At 39.6% G+C, this 25,503-nt stretch overlaps 1 protein-coding gene across 6 annotated transcripts in view; it reads right to left on the bottom strand.

The window, feature by feature from the left end:
* The window catches only part of NDRG3 (NDRG family member 3), a 69,471-nt gene that overhangs the window by 18,951 nt on the left and 25,017 nt on the right, over window positions 1-25,503 (bottom strand). For 3 of the 6 annotated variants that reach the window (XM_043602430.1, XM_043602433.1, XM_043602431.1), the window contains exons 3-8: window positions 21,512-21,547; window positions 9,902-10,007; window positions 8,576-8,696; window positions 6,638-6,700; window positions 4,994-5,054; window positions 3,182-3,268 (exon numbers count right to left, since the gene is read on the bottom strand). In XM_043602430.1, the coding sequence (XP_043458365.1) occupies window positions 3,182-3,268; window positions 4,994-5,054; window positions 6,638-6,700; window positions 8,576-8,696; window positions 9,902-10,007; window positions 21,512-21,547 (474 nt within the window). Of the gene's footprint in view, window positions 1-3,181; window positions 3,269-4,993; window positions 5,055-6,637; window positions 6,701-8,575; window positions 8,697-9,901; window positions 10,008-13,712; window positions 13,876-21,511; window positions 21,548-25,503 lie in introns of those variants that run through there. The other 3 variants (XM_043602432.1, XM_043602434.1, XM_043602435.1) reach the window with 2 other exon arrangements.

The following is a 25,503-nucleotide window of genomic DNA, read 5'->3' as shown; positions in this document are numbered from 1 at the left end:
TTCCATATATTACTCAGTGTTCATCACGGTAAGTGTACTCTTAATCTTATTCACCTATTTCACCCATTCCCCTTCCCGCGCCACCCCCACCCCCCACTTCCCTTCTGGTAACCATCTGTTTGTTCTCTGTTAAGAGTCTATTTTTTGGTTTCTTGGTTTGTCTCTCTTTTTTTTCCTTTGTTCGTTTGTTTTGTTTCTTACATTTCAGTAGGTGGAATATTTTAATATTTTAAAGTAATATAAAAGCAACACATGCTTATCATAGAAAATTAGGAATATATAGAATATAAAAAAGAAAATAAATCATCTGTAATGCTACCAGCCAAAGACACAACTACTAGTAACCAATTATTTTTCCTTTTTTTTTTCTTTTTTTAATATAGTGGGTAAGTCTCACATTTCTTTTTCTTTCTTTTTTTTTTTTTTAATTTTTGAGTGACAGAGAGAGACAGAGCACAATGGGGAGGGGGAGACACAGAGAAAGAGGGAGACACAGAATCTGAAGCAGGCTCCAGGCTCTGAGCTGTCAGCACAGAGTCCGATGCGGGGCTCGAACTCACAAACCATGAGATTATGACCTGAGACAAAGTTGGATATTCAACCGCCTGAGCCACCCAGGAGCCCCTCTATTTATTTATTTTCAAAGTAATCTCTACACCCAACATGGGTCTCAAACTCACAATCCCAAGATCAGGAGTCGGATCTTCTACTGACAAGCCAGCCAGGTGCCCCAAATTACTTTCCCTCTTTTCGTATGCATATCTACGTAACAAAATTGGGACATACATAGTTTCATCTATTTTTTAAGTATCGAGAATTTTCTCATTTCTTTAAATAACCAAATAAATTTTTGGTTGCAGGATATTCCATTCTATGGTTGTGTCACAATTTTATGGCTCTACAGTATTGGTACTTAGGTTGTTTCCATCTTTTTGCCCTATGCTTTAATGAATATTTTGGCTCTGTGATTTCCTAGCTGTGACCTTAAGCAAATGGCTTAATTTCTCTGTGGGATAAGAATAGGACCACTTCACTGGGCTGTCCTGAAAATGAAAAATTTAAACATAGAGAAAACATTTAAGAATAGTGCCTGCTATGTAGCAAATACTAGACATGTATTAGATTCTTAAGAAATTATTATCCTTCTATTTAAATCTTTGTAGATATCACTACTTATCCTTCAGATAAGTTCCTAGATATTGAATTACTGGATCTCATGGTTGAGTACCAATAAAGGTTCTTAATACATGTGACAAGCTGGGGAGTGGTATTTTGGAGCCTGTCTCCAGTGGTGGATCAGAATGAACATTTATGGCAAGTTAAAAATACTCAGAAGCAGATATTTATTTAAAAATGAGATTGTTACATTAGGCATCTTTTAGCAAGTAATGAAAGCTTGGGTTATTTCTTCTCTGGAAAACTTTATAACATCACTGATTTAGTCTAAACCTCATAGTTTTATTTATTTATTATATGTATTTTCAGTGTTTATTTATTTTGAGAGAGAGAGACAGAGACAGAAAAGCAGGGGAGGAGCAGAGAGAGTGGGGAGAGAGAGAAATTCAAGCAGGCTCTATGCTATCAGTGCAGAGCCTGACACAGGGCTTGATCTCACAAATCTTGAGATCATGACCTGATCCAAAATCAAAAGTTGGATGCTTAACTGCCTGAGCCATCCAGGTGCCCCCAAACCTCATAGTTTTAGGTTAAAATAACATACAAATAACATTTGTACTTTGGTAGGGAAAAATGTTTCAAAACTGCTTCCTTTTCTAACCTAAAAACAGCAAATGACCTTTTCAGCACAGGTCATTTCAATGCAAATGTTATTTAATAATATGCTTTTACCCTTATTCCCTCTTTTCACTCTGGTTGTTGCTGGGATTGTTTATATTTGTAAAGTCATTAGCATGTACTCCTGTAGATTCCTATCTCCTTGAATGGATTTTAGATAACACTCTATCTAAATAGCAAATGCCACGTAGATAGCAAGTATCTTCATTTTTTCAGATGGCACACATCTTCAATCCCACCAATCTTTGGGAGCAGTGGCATGGACAAGTTATTTGCGGTTTAGTGAAGAGATTCATTCATTCATTCGTTTCACTCATGAAAACAGTGAACATGAACACCAAAGATTGGGAGAAGATATTTACATGTATCCACCAAAGGATTCAGACACAAAATGTAGAAAGAACTCTTACAGATCAATAAGAAAAAGACTAGCAACCCGATTAAGGGGGGAAACAAAGGCAAAAGACTTGACCAGTCACTTCCTTAGAGGATACTGAAATGGCCACTAAGTTTTAGAAAAGGTGCTCTGTCTGGCATCATAGGCCCTGAGGGAAATGCAAATTAAAACCCAGCATTATTTCCCCATAAGCATTGCTTAAAATAAGAAAGATGGTATAATTAAAAATTGTTTTTTAATAACTAAACCTATTTTGCTGATGGGTACCATATAGAAACAAGCTAGTATTACAAATAAAACTGCTCATCTTTTACAAAAATTAAAATGACTTTCAAATGTTAGGGAAGAGGTGGAACAACTGGAACTTTCATGTATTGCTGGTGTGTAAACTGGCCAAACACTGTGGAACACCGTCCGTATCTACCAAAGCTAAATAAACAGCTGCCTTATGACCCATCAATTCCACTCCTAGAGACCCAGGAGAAATGAATGTGTAGGTCTATGGAGAGACAGGTAAAAGAATGTGCACAGGAACTTTACTCATAATAACCAAATAACAAACAACTTATTTTGTGTATTTACACCATAGACTACTAAACAAGAATTAAAAGAACTACCATTACACACAACATGAAAAAGAATCACTATGAATGAAAGAAGCCAGATACAAAAGAATACATATTCTATCATTGTAATTATATGAAGTTTAAGAATAGAGAAAACCAATCTATGGTGATAGAAGTCAGAAAACAGTTGTGTCTGGGAAGGAGAAGAAGTATTAATTAAAGCAAAGGCATAAGGGAATCCTTGGAGCTGGAAATATTCTGCATATTGATTGGGTGGCAATTATATATGCACACATTCATGAAATTATATACTTAAAACTTTTTGCCTTTGACTGTATACACTTCAGTGAAAAAATAAAAATAAAAATAAGACATTTTGAGAGGGGACCGAGAGATGACCCAATGAATACCATTTAGTGCTTACTTTGGAAGCTGCCCAGTCAATCCAGCCTTTAGCACAAGGGTCAACGTTAATGAGCACAAGGCCTTCCACGAGCTCTGGATGATTAAGCTGAAATAGACAAAGACAACAGTTTGAAAGCTCCACTCCCGGCATTCTTCTATAAACACTGGAGCATGGTTAATCAATTCTTATGTATTATGCCATAATGCCTCAGATTTGAAAGTAAGACTTCAGAGAGGTGCTAGGTGTAGAATATTTGGAAAAATTGCTCTTTAAGTCTGACTTAACATCTGGAAAACCAGTTCCTTAAAATGCTATGAAATGATCTTGCCTGGCAAGGATCTGTGAGGAGACATGATATTTATTTCCTAATCAGAGGAAGGCACCTGGTAGTATCTCTGCAGTTGTTTAGCTCATGGTGGGTTCTCCCTGCTGGGAAAGTACCCTTGGAATTACTTGGCATAAGGGGCTGCTGAGGCTTAGACTAGAGAATTTCACATTCATATAGCCTTGACCCCAATAGGAGCTTCTTAGGTTTTTTTTTGTTTTTTGTTCTTCCCCCAGAAAGCACCTGAATGGGTGATACCACCCTACCCCAAAAGACTGTCCTATCACCCAGGAGGCATCTGAAAAACATTTCTTTAAAATAATTTTTTTTAGATTTTATATTTATTAAAAAAATTTTTTTTAATGTTTTTATTTACTTTTGAGAGACAGAGAGAGAGACAGACAGACAGACAGAGCATGAGCAGGGGAGGGGGAGAGAGAAAGGAAGACACAGAATCTGAAGAAGGCTCCAGGCTCTGAGTTGTCAGCAAAGAGCCTGATGCAGAGCTCAAACTCGTGAACTGTGAGATCATGACCTGTGTCGAAGTTGGACGCTTCATTGACTGAGCTACCCAGATGCCCCTTTTAGATTTTATTTTCAAATAATCACTACACCCATCGTGGGGTTTGAACTCACAACCCCAAGATCAAGAGTCACAAGCTCTACTGACTAAGCCAGCCAGGCACCATTGAATTAAGTAAGTAAGTAAGTAAGTAAGTAAGTAAGTAAGTAATTAGAGTGTGTGTGAGAGTGAGCACACACAAGTGTGCACAGGGGAGGAGCAGAGGGAGAGGGAGAGAGAGAATTTTCAGCAGACTCCACACCCAGTGTGGGCTTGATCTCATAACCGTGAGATAATGACCTGAGCAGAAATCAAGAGTTGGATGCTTAACCAAATGAGCCACCCAGGCACCCACCCTGAAAAAATTTCTTAATTTCTGTTTCTTAAATAGAAATCAACACAGACATTTCTATTTACACTCAAAACTCTCCAGTTTACTTCCTTTCCCTCTGATTACACTGATTATGCTCACTATAGAAAATCTGATAAACAGAAATTACAAAAATTAGGAAATAAAAACTTGTATTATCTAACCACACAACATCAGTCCCTGTTAATTAATATTTTGGTATACTTCCCTCTAGTCCTTTCCTATGTCTATCACAAACTATGGTGAATCTGTATTTTAATTTTTTTGTTAATGTTACAGTATATGTGAATCACATATCATTACAAACTCTTCTTATAAAATTTTAATGGCTTCACAAAATTCCATACATGTTCTCTAAGAATTACTTTTTATTGATGATACCCTGTCCTCATTCGTGATTTTTTAGGTACTATAAGTACAAAACAGGGCTTTCTACAAACCTTTTTCTGTTGTTGACAGAATTTACAGAAAAACTGACATAAGACCCACAGTAGTACCTGGTCACTAACAAAGCAGTAGAGCTGTGACCTAGGCAGTGCCTCAAGGGTAGCAGGACTAATCCTCTGTACTTACTGCAAATCTGCTGAGGATGTAAGCTCCAGCTCCAACTCCAATCCCAATGATGCTTTTCAGACTGTGAAAGGGGACATACCAACACTGATAAGATTAACTCACTTGGAGGGGACATGGCATAATGGAAAAAATACAACTGGGTTCAAATCTGGCTCTGATGCTTACTGGGTTCTAGAAGCTGGTCAAGTTTTTTTTTAACTTTCTGAGCCTCAGTTCCCAATCTATAAAAGGATATAACCACCTATTTCTAAGTTGATTTTTTTTTTTTAATTTTTTTTTCCAACGTTTATTTATTTTTGGGACAGAGAGAGACAGAGCATGAACGGGGGAGGGGCAGAGAGAGAGGGAGACACAGAATCAGAAACAGGCTCCAGGCTCTGAGCCATCAGCCCAGAGCCTGACGCGGGGCTCGAACTCACGGACCGCGAGATCGTGACCTGGCTGAAGTCGGACGCTTAACCGACTGTGCCACCCAGGTGCCCCTCTAAGTTGATTTTAAGGGTTAAGTGAAATATGACTAAAACCTGGAGTCATTCTAATAGCTCCCTCTCCTATCACCTCTATGTTCAACCTAACAGTAAGTCCAAAGAGTCTACCTCCAATATATTTCCATCTATCTCTATATACTTCACTCCAGCCCCAGGCATTCAGTATCTAGTCGTCTCTTGCCTGACTGCTGTAATAGTTTAATGGTCTCCTGCTTTTTCTTTTTTACTCTTCTCCAACTCATTCTCCCCACAGCTAGACTAATTCTTTTTTTTATTAAAAAAATTATTTTTAACATTTATTTATTTTTGAGAGACAGCGACAGAGAAGGAGCAGGGGAGGGGCAGAGAGAGAGGGAGGCACAGAATCTGAAGCAGGCTCCAGACTCTGAGATGTCAGCACAGAGTCTGACACGGGGCTCAAACCCACAAACCGTGAGATCATGACCTGGGCCAAAGCCTGACACTTAACCGACTGAGCCACCCAGGCGCCTCTAGAGTAATCCTTTTAAAAAATATAAACAGCTTTACTGAAATGCCATTTAATACCTAGAGTGACCATTTAAAAGACTAAACTGAAAAAAAAAAAAAAAAGGCAAAATTAATGCACATTCTTATCTAACCCATTTTTAAATTCTATACCTGAAAGAAAAAAAAAGACTAAATTGGGTATCACTCCCCTACTTAAAACTTTTCAATATTTTTTTTTGTCTTTTGAATAAAATCCCTAATTCTTACCTGATCTGTGAGACTATGTAATTGGGTTCTTGTCTATTTCTCAAATTTCATTTCATGCCTTTCTCCTACTTGCTCATTTGGTCCAGGACTTCTGGAAATATTATTCCTTCTGTCTGGAATCCTCTTGCCCTGGCTCTCTGTCTAGATACTGGCCTAGACATGTTCTTAGAGAGGCATTGCTCAACTAGCCTTATCTCTGTAAACCTAGCCCTTCTCTAAGGCATCACCCTCACTGACTTCTCTTACAACACTTTAGTTGTGATTATTTGCTTCTTTGTTGTTAATTATTCCTCCCACTAAAATGTAAGTAGGCACTGTGAGGACAGTGACTATTCCATTTATTCACCATCGTAGTCCCTAGATCAGACACATGGTAGAAATTCAATAAACACTGTGTTAAGGAACTGCAGAATGAACCTACCTTAAGTGGGTAAGAACAGGAGGCAGCATTTCAGCCAACTCATCCATTGTGGGGTACTGGTACCTGAAATCCAGAAGGATACCTCCTGAATTAGAATGCACCCACATTTCCCAGTCACAAGAACAGCCAGAAGAGTATGGGGTTGTTAGAGAAAAGCATTCCCTTTACCAAAGGCAGAAAGGAGATGATGTGTGGAAATGACTGTGACATGCTGTGTCTCTCTAAGACTTCCATGCTGAGAAGAAAGGAGAAGAATCTATGTGTTTCTATTTTCTAAAGGGCAGTCTCTGGGACCAGAAGAAGCCATTTGAACAGAACAGGTAATATGGCTCTCTCTGAAGGCATTTCCAAATCCCTAACAATCACTTCAACTGGGATTGAGGCTCAGCAAACTTCCAGCAATAACAGCCAATTGAGGAGGTGGCTTTTGGTCTGCGGCTTATAATCAGGCAGCTAAAGGCAAAAATAAACAAAGCTTTACTGGGCCTAACCACATTGGACCCTTGTCTATTTCTCAAATTTCACTTCATGCCTTTCTCCTACTTGCTCATTTGGTCCAGGGCTTCTGGAAATATCATTCCATATCCTAGACTCCTCATCATGAATGCTGATTTGTTTTACTTAGACATAAGATAATGTGGTTACTTTATTACTTTTGAATTTGGTGTATGATATGAACTACATGATCCTAAGATGGTCAAGCAAGGCCAGGAGCCGATTCAGACTAGGAACCCAAGAAAAGAAGGGAGCATCCATAAAGATTACAGAATCAAAGATGGAAAGAGACCTTAAGACAATCTAGGATCTACTCTATATGTGACAGGGGAATCAGCCTGCCTCTGCCTGAAACACTTTTTAAGTGATGGAGTGCTGTTGAGCCATTTGTACACAAAACAGAAAAAAGGAAGCAGATATAAATCTTGTTGGATATAAATTGGTCATTGGTCAATTTGCATCTGAGAGACAGAACAGCCCGAACATGTCAATAACATGGATTCTGGAGCCAGACTGCCTCAGTTAAAATTCCAGCTCTGCTACGTATTTGTTATGTGATCTTGGCAAAGTTACTTAATATCCCTGAGCCTCAGTTTCCTCGCCTGTACAGCAGGAATAATAGTAAATCTATCCCACAGTTCTGTGAGGGTTAAATGACTTAACAGATATGAAGCGTTTAAAGCAATGTCAGGAATGCTGTTTAAGTCCAATGTAAGTGTTGGTTATTTTTTACCTGCAATGGTCTATTTCACATCAGTCCCTGGCAGAGGCAGCTCTGGAGAGGAGCCAAGGGAAAGGGGAAGAATCTGTAATTCCACAGCTTGTGCTTTCACTCCCCCTTCCAAGGTCTTTTCCGTAATTACAATGTCCATGGAAGAACGAGGGAGACTGCGGTTCCACCATGCAAAGCAGGTTTAGGATGAGGCCAAGAGCTCCAAGTCCAGTCAAAATGCATCTCTATTTGACAGGGCAGCTTCTCAGAATAAATGCTTACAAAAATATTCAAATTCCCATCACTAGACTGGGAGGTAAGGTTGGGGAGGTGCTCCCAGGAAGTACAGATGGATTGGAATTTGTTCTAGGTAGTTGGAAGTTTTAGGGAGGGACACAGAAATGACATTTTAAAAAGATGAGGAAGGGGACAGAGAGAAGACAGTGAGATGTGGGTGTTTCAGACACTTAAGCCTTGCAATTACAAGGTGACAGATTCCCATCTATGGAGAACCATTCCTGGACATAGGAAAATATGCAGTTTCCCTCAACAGATTGTACGCAACAGTCCTCTCAGAGCAAGGAAAGAAAGAGGAGGATAGTTGGTTGATAAGTATAACCACAGCCTGTGCTAAAATCAACAGGAGAAATCAATGCTACTTCTCCCACTGTAGCTCAATCATTTGCTCTTCTGAATGCATGGCTTCTAGAAGGTCTTGCTTATGGCCTTACCCTGTTGGGAAAGAAGGTGCACCTTCCTGCTGGCCTGGGGCATCCACATGACAGACAGCAAAGTGCTGGGTGATCTCTTGCATATCCTCAAAGTTAAAAAATGCATTGAAACAGGATTTATCTGCAAGAATAAAAATACTCATAAGTCACAGACTCTCTCTCTCTCCCCAATTTTCAACGGAGTGTCCATACAGTCCTCTTCATTTCTCTCCAGTTTTCTTCAACTCAATTAATTCGGTATCATTGTCCTCTTTCACTCCTTTTATTCAATGTTCCACCAAAATGAGGTGTCAGAACAATGTGATTCAAGCTGCCCTAAAGGCTGAATACCAGACATCCCAATGACCTGAAAACAACACTGAATTCTCAATTCTACAGTGTCTAAAAAATGGAAACCAATTCTGGTATTGCACAAAATAATCTTGCACCCATCATGCTGTCATTTCTCATGTACCTTATTCCTCCATCTGACACAGAGATGCTGACTATATTCCAAGAATGTGGCTAGAGTAAATATCCTGGGCTACTCACATTCACCATGTGGAAGACTGTCCCTTGGAAAAATTGCTGCAGTGTAGAGATGGGCTGCTGCTTTAATTTCTACCCTGTTAGTATAACTGCTTAAATCACTTCTCATGCTTAAGGGGCTACAAAAGCTCCAGCACTAAACTGTAGCCTCAAATAAACGTAGGCCACCTCTGAAAGCCAGAGAAGCATGGGAGAAAAACATACACATGTACAGGCTCTGAGCCTGTGGCTAGAGCCAGAATCTTATACTATCTAGAGAAGTCCACTTAAAATCACTGATGACAGGCTATAGGAAGAACACTTTCACTAATTCATTGAAGGACTCACAACAAAGTTAAGTTGAAAAAAACCAAAGAAGTATAGACTTAAACAAAACAAACAACTGATTTCTATTCTACTCTTTTTTTTTAAAGACACACTTTATTATTATTATTTTTTTTTTAAGTAAGCTCTATGCCCAACGTTGGGCTTGAACTCATGACCCTGAGATCAAGAGCTGCATGCTCTATTGACTGAGCCAGCCAAGCGCCTCTCAGTTCTGCCCTTAACCAGTTCATCCTTTACCAGTTAAGACACAAAGGTGAGATATAATTCCAGTATCCCCCAAACGCATTTTCCTGCACACTTCCCAGACACTTCAACCCTGCATTAATATGTGTAACAATGAGGAGGGAAGGTTAAGCCAGAGAGGAGAAAACCTGTGCTCTGTTAGAATACTGGGGTTTCTTCTTTTTAAAAATAAATATACAAAAATTAATTATTATAATAAAAAAGGAAGGTATAAAATCAAATACATACGATTGAGGCCAATGTCATGATATGTCAGAATAACTGGTCTGTTTCCCTTTGGGAGGCCTCTGATGGTGACGTGAACCACACCGTGAGTTGTTTCTATGTCATGTTCCTGTAACAAGACAATGTATTGTCTCAGCAAAGGCAGAATGTACTTCCCAGATGGCTGAAGTTCCACAATACCTATTTATTGCTATTTCTCACTAGCTGGGGCAGGATATATCACTGAACCATAAGCACACTGGAAACATGTTATACTATATAGCATATTCCTACTTTCTAATTCCTTCCAGATAAACTAACAAATGAGGGGAAAAATACACCTTCTCATCCACAAAGCTTACTATCTTTTTTTTTTTTTTTTTAAGTTTATTTATTTTAGAGTGTGCAGGGGTGGGGCAGGGAGAGGGAGAGAGAGAATCCCCAGCAGGCTCAGTGCTGCCAGGAAAGAGTCCCACATGGGGCTCAAACCCAAAAGTCGTGAGATCATGACCTGAGCTGAAACGAAGAGTTGGTTGCTTAACCGACTGAGCCAATCCAGGCGCTCCTAAAGCTCACTATTTAAAAATTTTTTTTTTCAACGTTTTTTATTATTTATTTTTGGGACAGAGAGAGACAGAGCATGAACGGGGGAGGGGCAGAGAGAGAGGGAGACACAGAATCGGAAACAGGCTCCAGGCTCTGAGCCATCAGCCCAGAGCCGACGCGGGGCTCGAACTCCCGGACCGCGAGATCGTGACCTGGCTGAAGTCGGACACTTAACCGACTGCGCCACCCAGGCGCCCCTAAAGCTCACTATTTTAAAATTTTTCTTTTCCCAGCGTTTTTATTTATTTTGGGGACAGAGAGAGACAGAGCATGAACGGGGGAGGGGCAGAGAGAGAAGGAGACACAGAATCGGAAACAGGCTCCAGGCTCCGAGCCATCAGCCCAGAGCCCGACGCGGGGCTCGAACTCACGGACCGCGAGATCGTGACCTGGCTGAAGTCGGACGCTTAACCGACTGCGCCACCCAGGCGCCCCTAAAGCTCACTATTTTAAATGAGGCAAGTCAGGGATCTGTTGAGAATACACTTGCAAGTAGCTTTTAAAAGATCAGCAAGCTGGGTAAGGAGCCAGGTAAGACATGGGGGAAGAAAAGGAAGCAGAAAATATGAAGGAACTGCTGGGTAAAAGCCAGATGTTTCAGAGCCTCTAACCTCATATTCAGCAACTAATAAGTTCAGTAGATACTTATGGGTGTGTCTGCCTAAAATCCCTTCCCTTTCCTGGCAGCTGCTCTCCTGTGTCACCCATACATTACAGGAGGCTCTTGGCTGCCAAGTTTGTAGGATGTAACCTTATGGTCATGGCTTACTGAAGAGAGGTGAGCATCTGGTCCATGGTGGGTATGTATCCTTCCCTGAGAATTTGTAACTGGGACTAAGAGATTTTATCCTCAATTTGGTTCTTCTCTTGAAAAGAGAAGCAGACTTGGGAGCTTTTAGTAAACACTTCCACTGCTCTAATTCTTAGTTCTAGCTGTATATGGTCTTAATTTCTGAGACATTCCTGAATTGCCTCTGGTTCAAGCTAGCTTGGGTGGGTTTGTTTCCTGCACCCCCAAAGAATCCTAACCAAGTCAAAGAGTAGAGTTCAAGATGTAGTCAGAACAGAGCTCAGGAACTAAACAAAGCTCGAACAAGATGCAACTGGAGCTAGGACCAGCACTAAGAGTGACTGGGTAGAAAAGAAAGGAACTGTAGAAAAGCCACTGAGGTTTATTCTAGTCCTCTTCGATGTCTGTATTTCTCAAAAATAAAAAACTATTATGTCTAGCCTAGTGAATTTTTGCTGATGAAGTCCTCACCTATCTCAGACGGTCTTATAGTAGATAAGATAAGATGTAGCTAGGATAAGATTAACTGTCAATAAGAATCCCAGCAAAGGCAAAGGGCTTCCAACTTAATTTCCTATCAAATTATGAACCTCATCAGGACTCTGGTTTCTTCTCTGATGTGGGGCACAAAATAGTCATAGGCTAATTCAGTATCAGTGTATCATAGTATCATAAGCCCCAGGCTGGAGCAGATAATCTCTATCAAATCAAGTCATGAGTGACTGTTTCTGTATTTCTCTATCTCCTATTCAGGCCTATTCAAAAGACTTAGAAAGGGGATGTAAGAAATGAAGGAAAGAATCAGATACTTCAAACTGCTTATGACGTATAGGGTTTAGAAGAGATGAATATAAAGAAATAAATTCCTGTTACTACATGAGCATTTCTCTTGTAGTAATATCAGAAGTACTGAGGAACCCCTCACCCCCACCACTATAAAGTTTCTTCATTAAACAACTATTTACTGAATCCCTAACTACCAGACCCTGGACTAAGGTCTGGGGATAAAAGTGAACAAGAGAGATGTGATCCTTATTCTCACAGAGATTATGTTCTAGACAGCAAGGCAGGCAATGAACACATAAATCAACCAACCCATAATAATAGTATGTGATAAGTACTATGAAAGAAATAAACAGGAAACCATGATAGAAAACTGAGGAGAAAGACATTAACTCTATTAGCAGCCAGGAAAGTGCAAATTAAATTTAATGAGATGCCATTTCACATATACCAGATGGCAAAAATTTTAAAGTTAGGTAACACCAAGTGTTGACCAAGCTACACAGAAACAGGAACTCTCATACACTGTTGGTAGGCATGCAAACTAGAAAAACTACTCTGTAGAACAATCTAGTAATCTCTAGTAAAGCTAAGAGGTATCTATCCTACAGCAGTTTTACTTTTAGGTGTAATCTAAAGAAATTCTCGAACACAGTCACACACACAAAAGGATATATACAGACAGATACACTGCAGCCTTATTTATAATGTCAAAAAATTTGGAAAATAGCCTAAATATTCATCAATAGGAAAACTGATAAATAATGATCTATTCATATAATGAAATACAGATTAAAATTAACTAGAAGCATTAATATACAGATAAAATCTTGAAAACATAATGCTGAGTAGAAATGCAAAAGGGTATGTATGTATCGCTTACATAAATGTATGTATACATACATTTAAAACATAATACTTAGAGAAGGAATGTACACTAACTTTAAGATTTTGTTTCCTTCTGGGAGCTGACAGATTCAGAAAAGGAACTCAAGAAGGCTTTGATCTCTCTCGTGTTTTAATACCTCCCCCTCCCCCCATGTTTTACTTCTTGAGAGAAGGAATAAAGAGGAAGAAGCTGGGTCCTGCCAAATGGATGACGCTACAGGAGAACCCAAGTTGAAGAGACTGCAACAATTTGTCAGCTTCACAATCAGGTTGCCGGAGCCTTCAGTAAAGTTTTGCTAAAATACTCCAGCTTGGTTTCAGCTGTGCTACTGAGGATGGAGGGAAAAACCAGGTAACACTGTGGCCCTAAGGCTAGCAGGACCTCCCCAAGCTAGGTAATTGATGATGAGAGCATGGGAGGGGGGAGGGGGGGGCGGAGTTAGCTGTCAGGGAAGTTCAGAAGAAGGATGATGAAAAGGGAGACATAACAGAAAGGGAAACGTAACTCTGTAATCATTTCTTAATTTGGAGAAATTCAGAGTTAAAACTGGATCCCTACAAGACCTCAACTTTTTAGGGAGACTTCCTACTCCCCTACTTCCCCATTATAAGCCTCAAATTATGTAACGACTCAACTATTCATGGGCCAAGAGTCCTGCGCCCTATTTGGAGCAACACTTGGTTGTGGATGTCTCATTCATTTTCAAAGTATGTGAATGTAAATGTTCTTGGTAGAATAAAAAATATGAAAAGAAAGGAGACACTCACCTCCATGTGGACTCATAAATATATCCTTTGCGACTCTGTGTGTGAATAGCTGAAACAAGTCTCCATCTGGAGATGAATGTGCAGGGACCCTGGCTATGGTCAGGCAATTGCAGGGGTGATGCTGCTGCCGCCTTTCTGCTTTAGTCAACGATCATCTGTTTCACAAGCTGCTTTTCCAATTACCTCACCCTTCCCCAGCATTCTAGACAGTGTGACTACACAATGAGAGCCCCTGCTCAAAGGGCAAAGCCCAAGTAGTGTCTAACAGGCTCTGGTCATAGATCTTTCCCAGCACTCTGATTATTTATCATCTCCAAGGATATGGACTTCTTAAACACAATCCCTTTATTCTCCAGGCTATAAAATGACTTGAAATCATATTGGTTCTGTCTCCATCCTGGACTGCATCTCCTTCTTAATCAAAGACGTAACTTTAGGGGCTCCTGGGTGGCTCAGTCAGTTAAGCATTCGACTTCGGCTCAGGTCATGATCTCAACAGTTCGTGAGTTCAAGCCCCACATCGGGCTGTGTGCTGACAGCTCAGAGCCTGGAGCCTGCTTCGGATTCTGTGTCTCCTTCTCTCTCTAACCCTCTCCAACTCGCACTCTGTCTCTGTCTCTCTCTTTCAAAAATAAATAAAAACATATTAAAAAAAAGATGTAACTTTCTTTTTTCTTTATATGTTTTTTATTTATTTTGAGAGAGAGCACATACGTGAGCGGGGAGGGGCAGAGAGAGAGGGAAAGAGAATCCCAAGCAGGCTCCACGCTGTCAGTGCAGAGCTCAATGTGAGGCTTGATCCCAGGAACCATGAGATCATGACTGGAGCCAAAATCAGGAGTCCTGGACACTTAACCAACTGAGCCACCCAGGCATCCCTCAAAGATGTAACTTCCAATCGAAGAGTTTTTTTTAAGAATTTAAGAGTTTATGGGGAGGGGCTGGGGTGTGAGGACAGGTTAAACAGGTGATGGATATTAAGGAGTGCACTCGTAATGAACACTGAGTGATGTATGGAATTGCTGAATCACTATACTGTATACCTGAAATTAATATAATACTGTGTTAACTAACTGAAGTTAAAATAAAAACTTTTTCAAAAAAGAATTTAAGAGTTTAAGGATATTACCACTATTTTATAATAATCAATTTTCACCTTTTTTTTTTCTGAGTCCTCTTCCCTCAGCTAAATGTGCCGTTATCAGAATTACAAAATCTGACTTGCCTTTTCTCTCTGAATTCAGTTAATTTTTGATCACTTCATGCCCGTTAATACTTCTTCTCCCTGGCAGTCTGAAATAGTTTAGGAAAACTTGAATGACAACACACTCTTGGAAATATCAACATTTTTGTTAGCATGGAATTTTATTGTTTCTAATAAGCAGGCTACTTACGAGCCTTGGATACAGTTTTTGTTATTATATAGAAAACATATTTTAGGTTTATTTATTTATTTTGAAAGCAAGTGAGTGCCTGTGCATACATGTGCCTGAGTAGGAAGGCAAGAGAGAAAGGGAGAGACAGAATCCCAAGCAGGGATCTCTGGCATGGGGCTCAATCTCACAAACCCTGAGATCATGATCTGAGCTAACACCACGAGTTGGATGCTTAACTGACTGAGCCACCCAGGGGCCCCAGGAATTTCTGATATAATACCTCTACTATCTTACCTCCGTGTAGGGGCATAAGATTTTTTTCATAACCTCATTTACTCCCATAGAAGAATCTGCCTCTAAGATTATTCAGCCTTCTGCCTATCAACAGATCACTTTTTCCTTTCTAAAGTTCCATGACACTTTTCCCTGACTCTAGTCTCAACATTCCCCCTCCTCCTCTTACCTCTTTCAGCCTAGTTCAGTCAACACTCTTGCAGACTGTTTCTACTGTTACTTCTCAACCACCCACAACTCTCGGCCTTTACACAAATCATGCTCTTCATCTGAAAGCCTCTTTCATAATATGTCCATACATAAAATCTATCTTTTCTTCCTTCAAAGCCAACTCTAGTATCATCTTCACATAGCCATAGTTAACAATGAGGAGAAAAAGAGTGAATGGTTATTTAACCCACATGCAACAGCCAGAACACTGACTTTCTACGTAGAAAAGTCCAGGCAGGAAGGGTTCCGGGTCTGGCCAATTCAAACACCCCACTCTCTGGCCACAATGAGTGAATGTACACGTGACCCATGCTAAGCCAACAAGAATCTGCCCCTGAACTTTTGCCTAGAGATACAGGTAAACATCTTTTAAGCAGTGAAGCTAGTAACCTGAAGTTGGCAGCCATTGTGCCCATGATAATGACAGAGCTCATCAGAGAAATAAAACCTTCTAGTGACAGGGGAAAAGGGAAATGAGAATTGGGGTGCTGATAAAAAGCACTTTCGCTATTCCTGTAAGATTCTTTTTACCCCCCAATGAGAAAAAAAGTCACCTATATCTTTAGAACTTACTAAAATCAACCTCTCTCTTCCCCACTCCCCCAAACAACTATGACAAAATCAACCCCAAAAAGATGGGGCATCTCAAGGGGAGGAACTATGAACAAAGGCCACCAGAAAGGAAAAGCCGTGGCAGAAGCGGAGTAGGCCAGAAATAATTCCAGCTCTCCTGAGAGTGGGGAGTATATATAAAGGAAGCAGTGGGACAAGAGGCTGAAAGGTGGGCTGGGGCCACATTCACATCCTTCAAGGCCAAAGGGGAGCACGGAGCTGGTCAAGCTTTCTAACACAGATTATAGCAGATAGTTGAACTCCAGATCTCTCCAAACACCTCTTTTCTGGGGAAAGAACTTTCAGGATACTTATTTCACTTAATTCTTATTTTGCAAACGTGCCCATTCATCAAATGATCTTCAAGAGTTTAAAGCTGTTTAATGATTAATGCAATTAGATGTACATTCCTGAGGTCTTTATATCTATTTGTAGCTTTTTCTTTTTCTTTTCATGACATCAGGTATATCACCCATTGAATTGTAGTAGTGGTACCAGGAATAAAAAATTAAGGAATTTTTAACTTTTCAAAAAGAGAGTTTAAAGCTGTTTAAACCCCTTTAGAAGAGGCAGTCACATATATACATTTGAACTGCACTACTAAAAACCAATCCTCACAGTTGGGTTCTATAAATCAGTTCCCCAAAGAGTTACTGCAATTAAGCAGCTAGCATGAAATTACTCAGCCCTTGGCCATGCCTGGATTATTCCAGAAGCAAGAACTCCATTCTTATGAGTGCACTCCATTATTAGCCTCTTCTATGGGAATGATATATCCTGGCAGACAGCAGCTTTGCACTCTCCATTAATATTTATTAAGTACCCCTCTGGTAGAAGTGGAAGGCAATTTGATAAGATATGCCAAGAGCTCTAAATACGTTCATTCCAAGAGTCCATGTAAGGAAGTATTCTACAGTGTGGATAAAATTTATGCACAAAAACGTTCAGTGAACTGAACGTATTATAAATGATCTAATTTCCAAAAATAATGGAATAGTTAAGTCATGGTATAGCCAGATGAGGAAATACTAGGCATCTCTCAGAAATTATTTTTGAGTGTTTAAAAATGATATAGAAATGAGACTGTGTTGTAATTATGAAGTCAGAAAAGGGGACACAAAATTGTACATCCAATTTGGCAACTATATAAATTTAAAAGTTACTTTATAGGGGCACCTGGGTGGCTTGGCTGGTTAAGCACCCAACTCTTAACTTCGGCTCAGGTCATGATCTCGCAGTTTGGCAGTTTGTGGGATTGAGCCTTGCGCTGGGTTCCGCGCTGACAATGTGGAGTATGCTTGCAACTCTCTCTCTACCCTCCTCAAAATAAATAAATAAACTCTTTATTAAAAAGTTACTTTTATAAAAATTATACACACACACCTATTTCAACACCAAACATAAGAATATAGTTGTCCCTAGATTATATGAGTTTTTTTCTTGTTCTGTATAATTCTCTGTGCTTTCCAAATATTCAACGTGAGCATGTACTCTGCCAATAACCTGAACATAAAAGTAGAAACTAAAAAGAAATAAAACAAAAGATGGTTATCTCTAGGTAGCAGGATCATAAGCAACCTTTATTTTTATACTTTTCTAATTTTTTTCTGATGTTATATACTGTTATTGTTTATTTATTAAGATTTTATTTTTAAGTAATCTCTATACCCAATGTGGGGCTCGAACTCATAACCCTGAGATCAGGAGTCACATGTTTTCCTGACTGAGCCAGCCAGGCACCCCAAGATAAGTGTTATTTTTTAAAAGCAATGTATCATATACACTTGCTATAGCATATGTCTCAGCTCTAATTCTAAACCTTTTTTAAAAAGAAAAAATTTTCGGGGCGCCTGGGTGGCGCAGTCGGTTAAGCGTCCGACTTCAGCCAGGTCACGATCTCACAGCCCGTGAGTTCGAGTCCCGCATCAGGCTCTGGGCTGATGGCTCAGAGCCTGGAGCCTGTTTCCGATTCTGTGTCTCCCTCTCTCTCTGCCCCTCCCCCGTTCATGCTCTGTCTCTCTCTGTCCCAAAAATAAATAAATGTTGAAAAAAAAAATTTAAAAAAAAAAAAAAAAAAAGAAAAAATTTTCTTTAATGCTTATTTTTGAGAGAGAGACAGTGAGAGCCAGGAAGAAGCAGAGAGAGAGAGAGAGAGAGAGAGAGAGAGAGAGAGAGAGACAGAATCTGAAACAGGTCCAGGCTGAGCTGTCAGCACACAGCCCGATGTAGGGGCTCAAACTCACGAACCGTTGAGATCATGACCTGAGCCGAAGTCGGATGCTTAACTGACAGAGTCTCCCAGGCGCCCCTCTAATTCTAAACCTTTAAATGGTTTCACAAGGAAAGGAAAATTAAGCAGCACCCACATAGACAAATGGACAATAAGCCTGCTGATACATTGTTTCAACTGGCAGTAGGCTCTTTTCTCCTTTCTCATCAACCCTAAACACATCACCTCTAACCATCCCTTCCCACATTACCTTATATCCAAATATAACTGCTGTTTGTCTCAGTGGAGTTAATTATCAATGAAGTGACTTAGGACAAACAAAGAACCAAGAAAAATGATAAACTTTTTTTTAAAGTAAGATCTGGGCCCAATGTGGGACTTGAACTCACAACCCCGAGATCAAGAGTCGCATGATCCACCAACTGAGCCAGCAGCCAATGCCCTGAGAACTGGTAAACTTCTAATTATAATTTCAATTATTGGAGGTGAAAAAAAAAGCATGTAGTTGATTGGTAAAGAAAACAGAGGGAAAAGGTGGCTCAGAGTGACATTATGAGCTTGGCTGATGATGCTAAGGTAACTTCCTGGGGACGTCATCAAATATTCCTTAAAGATTTTTCTGAGGCAAGACAGAGATCAGAAGGAAACCCTGATTAAATAGCTTCAGGTAACCTAGTATCACAGTAATGCTAATGGTCAACACCAATGCCAATGCTGAATGCTTTAACATTTAGTGACAATGTTGGCTTTAGATCTGTTTTGTCTCCTAAGAATGCCCAATGGTTTCTGGGAAGCCTTCACGCAAACTAGGCCATTCTAGACTTCTTATATCACAGTTCCTAGTTTTGGGGACTTCTATCGAACTGTCACTAGACTCTTGATCCAGCTGTCTCCAAAGCATCACACAAGCCTTTAACAAAGAGACAGACAAGAATGGTGGTAGAAGATTTGTGAGAGCTAGAAAGAGGAAAAAAGAAGGGTCTATGGTTTTTTCTTCTTTAGAGCACAAAGAACCTGTACATTCAAAACAGTGACAGACACGTGACAGTGACAAACACCTGCCACCATTCTATTTGTATTAGGACGGAACTAAAAGTTATATTTTACAAGGCCAGAATATGTTACTACATCAAAGCTTCACCAAAAATATCATGAGTTTTTGCCAGACTATTTTTAAGCCTTAATTTAAAAAAACTGATGCATAATTATATTTCTAAAACTCAATTTCATTTATATCTAAGTATACTTATGTGTGAAAAATTCATAAAGAATATATACCAAATACCATACACTAGTGAAATAACAAGTAATTTTTATTTATTTACTTTTTGTTTTCTTATCTACTTTGCAGTGAGCATGTAGTTTTTTACATTTCATTTTTCTTTTTGGGGCAGGAGGTACTCAATTTGGTGAAAATCAAATCAATGTATCTACACTTTTTTTTTAAGTAGGCTCTTTATCCAGAGCGGAGCCCAACACAGGACTTGAATTCACAACCTTGAGGTCAAGACCTGAGCTGAGATCAAGAGTTGAATGCTTAACTGACTGAACCACCCAGGTGCCCCTGCTTCTACACTTTTAAGTTGAAGTGTATGTACGTATATGTGTGTGTGTACACACACACACACACACACACACACACACACACTGTTGTTCCTGGGATTTTTCACTTTGAATTCTACTGTCACCCTTTCTCAAATGATCTCCTTCTAGGTAAATTATATCAGATATTAACAATAGCCAAATTCAACTGGTTCAATCTAGATCCAAACTATAACTGAAATTAGGTCAAGTTAAAAACAAGTAAACCCAAACTTGACTTTAACAGCACTAAGTTGATTCTCTTATATATATAAAGTACCAAATAGTCATACCAAGAGGTGTTTGATACTGGGATTCAGAAATCTGTAACAATGCTATGAGCCTATCCCCTAACAAAATCAGTTTCAGCTGTTCTGTTAAAGAATTTCAGCTTTCAGAACAACTCAACTGCTTACAACATCTCAGCTGTGGACATTTTCAGATGGGAAAGAACAGGCAACAGATCCAGGAAGAGTGGGATTTTGCAACCCCAATTCCACCCAGTGGCAAGTTATGAAACCTGACTCTCAATTTCCTTGTCTGTAAAACAAGGATAATAAGAACCACCTTGTGATAGTGCTCCAAGGACTGGAGATGTGTATATTTAGTATCTACAGTAGGTACCCAATATTGCTATGATATAAGTGTGCATGCAAGATAAGTATTAGTTCTTCCTTTCGATGCTAATGCTATAGACAGACTCCAATGTACTTAACATAAAATGCATATCTGAAAATAACTATTTGCCTATGCATATACAGGATGGCTGAATCCTGGAAGCAAGGAAGCTGGTTTTCCACACCTTCCTTCTCTGCCTAGTACCCTCTGAGTTTACTTCATGTTGCTTCACACAGCCACTGCTATGAATCCATCTCCAAACATAAGGTTCTCATTTCCATGTACTCACTTCTTCCTCCCATTTCTTTCAGGGCCAGTCAACAGATAAATTAGGTAGATGGAGAGATGCTGGTTCATTTTATTGATCTGCAAATTGGCAACAGAGCTACAGGCAAAAGCAACTAGGAAGAATAATATTTAATTAAGGACTATTGACTCAAGTTGAATTTTGCATCTCCAAGCATAAAGCCAAAAGAAATCTCCATTTTGTATTAATGATACTTAGTTAATTTGTCTTTTTCTTTTAGAAAAAGATTTTGTTGATCAGTCTCCCCTCCAAACTCTCCTCCCCCACCTTCTCTGCAGTGAGGTGACACCACTCCATTTAACACCTGTGACTGGGGTTTCCAATGGAGTTCTTAATCAGAAAGTGACAACTCAACCCAGTAACATACAACCATAACACAGGCACCTGGCAGGCAATTTTTGAACACTACAGCAAATCGTTTTAAATAAACCTGATCCAATGACCAAAAGAACATGAAGGAGTTATGATTAGCTATGAAGAGAGATCCACTTCTACAAGGCCACCAGCACAGGGAGGGAAGCACTGCAGAAATCCTGTACATAGCCCCCCTTGGTGCTTGTACAGTCCTTACCTGACAGTCAAAGTCCTGGAAGTTTCGTGTACCAGTCTGTCAACAGAAGGCAGAAAACACAGTCAGTTTCCCCATGTGGCTTCCCCAAATGTGCAGCAAATTCAGTTCACAGTGCAAGCAGTGCACGTGCAGCCTTTTGGTCACCATAAAACTAAAATGATTCTCATCAAAAGGCTTCAGAGACAGGGTGGGCTCCTAACATGTAAAAGGTAAGATTACACTTTGGCAGGCTTCCTGTAAAGATAAAGGAAAGGAGCCTGGCTGCCCAGTAATGTAATTTCCTCCTTCCCTCCCTAAAGAGAGCAGTGAGAACCTGTGGGAAGAGGATAAAACAAGGATCAAAGTCTTAGGGCACAGTCACAACCCACACAGAAAGTATCTGGGAAAAAGGGGTTGGAGGCCAACCCTGAGAGGAGCAAAGGAGGGCAGGAGCCAGGGTGCCCAGAACCAGGAATTAAAGAAAGAATCAAGAAGAGAACAAAGATATAGATGGATCAGAAATGGAAGTCTTGTAATTTAACAAGGGAAAAAGGCAATATCACTGAAAGAGGGAAAGACAGACAAAACAGGATTCCTAATACACTGGCCTATCTGTTGCATCCCATAAAATTGCTGATAGGAAAAAGGACAAGTCACTGAGTCATTTCAAAAGTAGAACATAGTCAAAAGATTCAAGGAGAATTCACCAGACTTCTAAAATGAGATTATATCATAGTAATGTTTGTTTGGGAAAAAAAAAAAAAATCAATGGCAATGACTCAGAGGCATTTTTATAGCATTTCAGATGCCAGAGTTGCAAAAATATGACCTAAGAGTATACAAAAAAGATAATGAGTGATATATCTGAGAGGGGAAAAAAACCATTCTGACCTGATCTTTCATAAAGTAAACACCCCCACCCCCCGGGGGAAAATGTATTATTTAGAAACTGTGTTAGAGTAACATATCTGTTCTGTCTACAATTGACTTCCAAGAGATGTGGAGCCACTACTAAACACGTTCCCAAAAGCTGCCCCTCCAGACAGGATCTAGATTTCTGATCCCAAGGGAGTATGAAGAAGTCCGATACCCCTTTTCAAGATCCTCTTAGAAACAGTTCTGTATCCTCTACCCACACTGCTGGCAGAACAAAACAGACAGGTTAGAAACACAGCCCACTGTGTAAAAACCAACCAACCAACCAACCATACACACACACACATAAAACCTCTAAGATATAAACTGTCCTCTCTATAAGAGTTAACTAGCAGAACCTACTGAGATAATCTAGAGTGACACTATCTATTAGGGTAGCCATTAGCCACATGTGGCAATTAATTAAAATAAAAAATCCAGTTTCTCTGTCACATTACTCAGATTTCAAGTGCTTGGTAGACACATGTGGCTAGTAGCTACTCTATTATTGGGCAGTGCAGATACAGAGCATTTCCATTATTGCAGAATTTCCATTTTTCCATTCCCATTACTGAGAACTTCTGGATAGCACTGATCTAGAAGCAGAAAGCTTCTGAAAGAACAAGGCTAGGGAGGAGCACACCCTTGTTTCTCTAAAATCGGCAGTGAAGTCACAACAGATTACCAATCACAGAGACAGAAGATGGGACCAAGAACAGGAAAGAGTGGTAGAGACAGCTAGTCTGAAATATTGCTCCTGGCATGAAACCACATTCACAAAATAAAGTCTGATGCAGTCACAGCACGGAAGGACACCTAAGACACCACGCAAATGGGACTGGGTAGCACATCTCTGAGGAATGCTGTCGTTGGCAACAAGGATCATAATGTTCCACGGCTCCCACTAGCCCCACAAAATGCCTGAGAAGTCCTTCAGAGAAGTCACTGCATTTAATTTCTAGTTAGACTGTGGAAAGCAAAAGGAAGGGCCCTCTCATGCACTACTAGGGTAGATGGTTTAAGTAGGATATGGTGACTAAGCAAAAACAAAGGATACAAACAGTCTTTACAATTTGACCTCAACTACATTAATATGCACCAAAAAAAGACTAGCAGAAAAATACCAAAATGTTAACGACAGCAGCTATTTCTCAACAGAGAGATGATGGATGATTATAATTTTCTTTGTACTTTCCTACAATAAGGAAGTAACTCCCTTTTTGTAATCAGAAAAGTAGAAAAAAAGGATTTGGTATGATACAAAAAATATGTTTGTAACTTGTTATTTTGTAATATAAGATTTAAAGATTCATTTAATCTTTTGAGGAATAATGTATAATGATATACAAACAGACCACATTAGACTTCAATCTTTTGGCTTCCCAGAGGTTCCTTTAGAGACTTAGAAAGATTAAAGAAAATCACTCTAGACTGAACTAAAATCTTGGTCATAGAAGAGAGACACAAATTCGGATGAGCTCTTTGGGAAGCGGCTGTCACTGTATGCATGAGTTTTCCTTCCTCACAACCACATGATCACAGTCATGAGGCATTTTTTGAGTTCCTAAAGCCTGAGATGAGCACAAAACCTCTGAAATACCAAAAGGAGAAAGAGGCAATTCTCTCCAGAAACCAAAGCCACCCTTTTTCATTAACTATCTAGCAAAAAACAACTACGTGTTCCTTATCCAACATTCACAGCTAGACTCCCAGAAAAAAGGTACTGTAACTGGACAAAGACTATCTAACAGTTGTTGACTTTAATTCCAGTATAATTAATGTGGTGTTATATTAGTTTCAGGTGTACAAGGTAGTGACTCAACAATTCTATACATTCCTCAGTATAACACTTGTTATTTATTTATTTTTTAACGTTTATTTACTTTTGAGACAGAGAGAGACAGAGCATGAATGGGGGAGGGGCAGAGAGAGGGAGACACAGAATCTGAAACAGGCTCCAGGCTCCGAGCCATCAGCCCAGAGCCCGACACAGGGCTCGAACCCACGGACTGCGAGATCGTGACCTGAGCCGAAGTCAGCCGCTTAACCGACTGAGCCACCCGGGCGCCCCTATTGTTGTTTTAAAGAGGCACCAGGTGGTCTTGGAGAGTGGCTACAGGCTTCCTGAGTGATTATCCTAGAGAAAGGATATGATTAAGTCTGTTTGATAGTATTTGGCATCCAGAGTTTCTGAATGGAGATCATTAGCTGGTCCCCTCTCAACTGTGGTAAACTGAAGCCATATTCTCTGAATTCATTAAAAATTCAATACTACTCACTGGGTGCATCCTAGAAGAAAGAATTCCCTAGGGACTTACCTATCTCTGATATTAGAGGTACATGGTTATACTCTAACAAAATTCCCAGAAATTTCAAGTTCTGGGTGTTTTCTTTTTTCTTTCTGTCCATTTTGAAGATACCATTAATTCCATGTTCAGAGAGATTCTTGCACTAAGCAGACTTAATTAGCAGAAAAGGAGTCAAGAAAAAATTAAAATAATAGAATAATTGGAGGAAGACAGTAAAAAAGAGTGGGCCAAGAAAAAAATAATTACTGAAAGTTGCAGTCAAGGTAGACGCCAGCCAAAGGGAGTATTTCCTGGTGTAGCCTCAAGACTACATGTAGAAGGTGAATGAAGATAAATGAAGCAGCTCAAGAAGGTAGATTAAAAAATCATTCTCTCAAATATTATAAGCCCGGAGAATAAGCAAGAAGCAACTAAGAATAGATCAATGAATGAAGAGAAATATGAAAAGAAGGATGATGGGGGGAATTTAAAAAACAATTGCTAGGGAGAAAAGAAATGTAGTTTCCCGACATGAGATCTAGTCAAGAGGCATATATAGTTTCAAAAGACAGAAAACAACAGATATAAAGAAAGACAAGATGCATAAGACCTTAGAACCAACTACCAACAGGAAGAGATTTGGGGCAAATATACCTGTTCTGTGAATCTGAAGTATGGTAGGGTACCTCTATTCCCAGTCCTGGTACTTAGTAAACACAGTAAACATCATTTTTAAAGGTTATAAGCATCTCAAAATAGAGATATTCAATTTGAGTAAGAAATGAACACCAAAGTTACATGCACTTTAGG

The sequence above is a fragment of the Prionailurus bengalensis genome, chromosome A3 (genome assembly GCF_016509475.1).
Source record: "Prionailurus bengalensis isolate Pbe53 chromosome A3, Fcat_Pben_1.1_paternal_pri, whole genome shotgun sequence".
Lineage (NCBI taxonomy): Eukaryota > Metazoa > Chordata > Mammalia > Carnivora > Felidae > Prionailurus > Prionailurus bengalensis.
This window is presented reverse-complemented; position numbering and strand designations above follow the sequence as displayed.